Source organism: Otolemur garnettii, unplaced genomic scaffold (assembly GCF_000181295.1).
Source record: "Otolemur garnettii isolate 467f Iridium unplaced genomic scaffold, OtoGar3 scaffold00008, whole genome shotgun sequence".
NCBI classification, from domain to species: Eukaryota; Metazoa; Chordata; class Mammalia; order Primates; family Galagidae; genus Otolemur; species Otolemur garnettii.
The window spans coordinates 12,395,601-12,396,571 of NW_003852403.1; the positions used below are offsets into that span (position 1 = coordinate 12,395,601).

Here is a 971-nt window from a genome sequence, read left to right on the forward strand (position 1 = left end):
CAAGCTGTCCCCCTGGGTAGAGTGCCATGGCATCACAGCTCACAGCAACCTCCAACTCCTGGGCTCAAGCAAGTCTCCTGCCTCAGCCTCCCACAACGCCTGGCCTATTTTTTGGTTGCAGCCGTCATTGTTGTTTGGTGGGCCCAGGCTGGATTTGAACCCGCCCCCTTAGGTGTATGTGGCTGGTGCCTTAGCCACTTGAGCCATAGGCGCCGAGCCTGATTTTTCTATTTTTAGTAGAGATGGGGTATCACTTTGCTCAGGGTTACTAAAGCTCAAACTTCTGAGCTTTAAGGATCTTCTTGCTTCTGCCTCCCATGGTACTAGGATTACAGATGTTGAGCCACCACCCCGGCCTAGAACCAAGTTTTTAATATGTGTGTTAAATCACATCATTTATTAGACTGCATTTTCATTTTATAGTTCAAAGGATAAGAAATTTCCTTTTGTGTGTGTGTGTTGCAGTTTGGATGGGGCCAGATTTGATTGAACCTGCCACCATCAGTATATGGGACTGGCGCCCTACCCACTGAGCCACAGGCACCTCCCAGAAATTTCCTTTTTAATTTGGACTTCAAATTTACATTGTTACTTAGCTATCTTTTCATTGTAACTACCATCTAACCTAGTAGTAATTATCCCATGATCTTCTTTTCCTTCTATTAAGGAACCTGTATCCCAGACTACAAGTAACAGTTCAGATGAGGAAGATTCTGGTGCAGGAGAATCTGTTATGGCACCAGTAGATGTAGACCTGAATTTGGTTTCAAATATATTGGAATCCTACAGCTCCCAAGCTGGACTGGCAGGACCTGCTTCCAACCTTCTACAAAGCATGGGAGTGCATCTGCCTGACAACACTGATCCCAGACCCACAAGTAAGCCAGCAAAAGATTAATCAGCACAACCAGCTTCTCTTTTTTTCTTTTGAAATAAATATTTATCTGATTCCATTCATTTCCTGTTTACTC

General features: G+C 44.3%; 1 protein-coding gene across 2 annotated transcripts in view; it reads left to right on the plus strand.

The window, feature by feature from the left end:
* ECD (ecdysoneless cell cycle regulator) overlaps positions 1 to 957 on the plus strand; it is a 42,190-nt gene extending 41,233 nt beyond the window's left edge. For both annotated transcript variants that reach the window (XM_003783564.3, XM_023509642.1), the window contains exon 14: positions 668 to 957. In XM_003783564.3, coding sequence (XP_003783612.1) covers positions 668 to 898 — 231 coding nt within the window. In that variant the 3' untranslated portion in view covers positions 899 to 957. The remainder of the gene's footprint in view (positions 1 to 667) is intronic.
* The last annotated feature ends 14 nt before the right edge of the window (positions 958 to 971 follow it).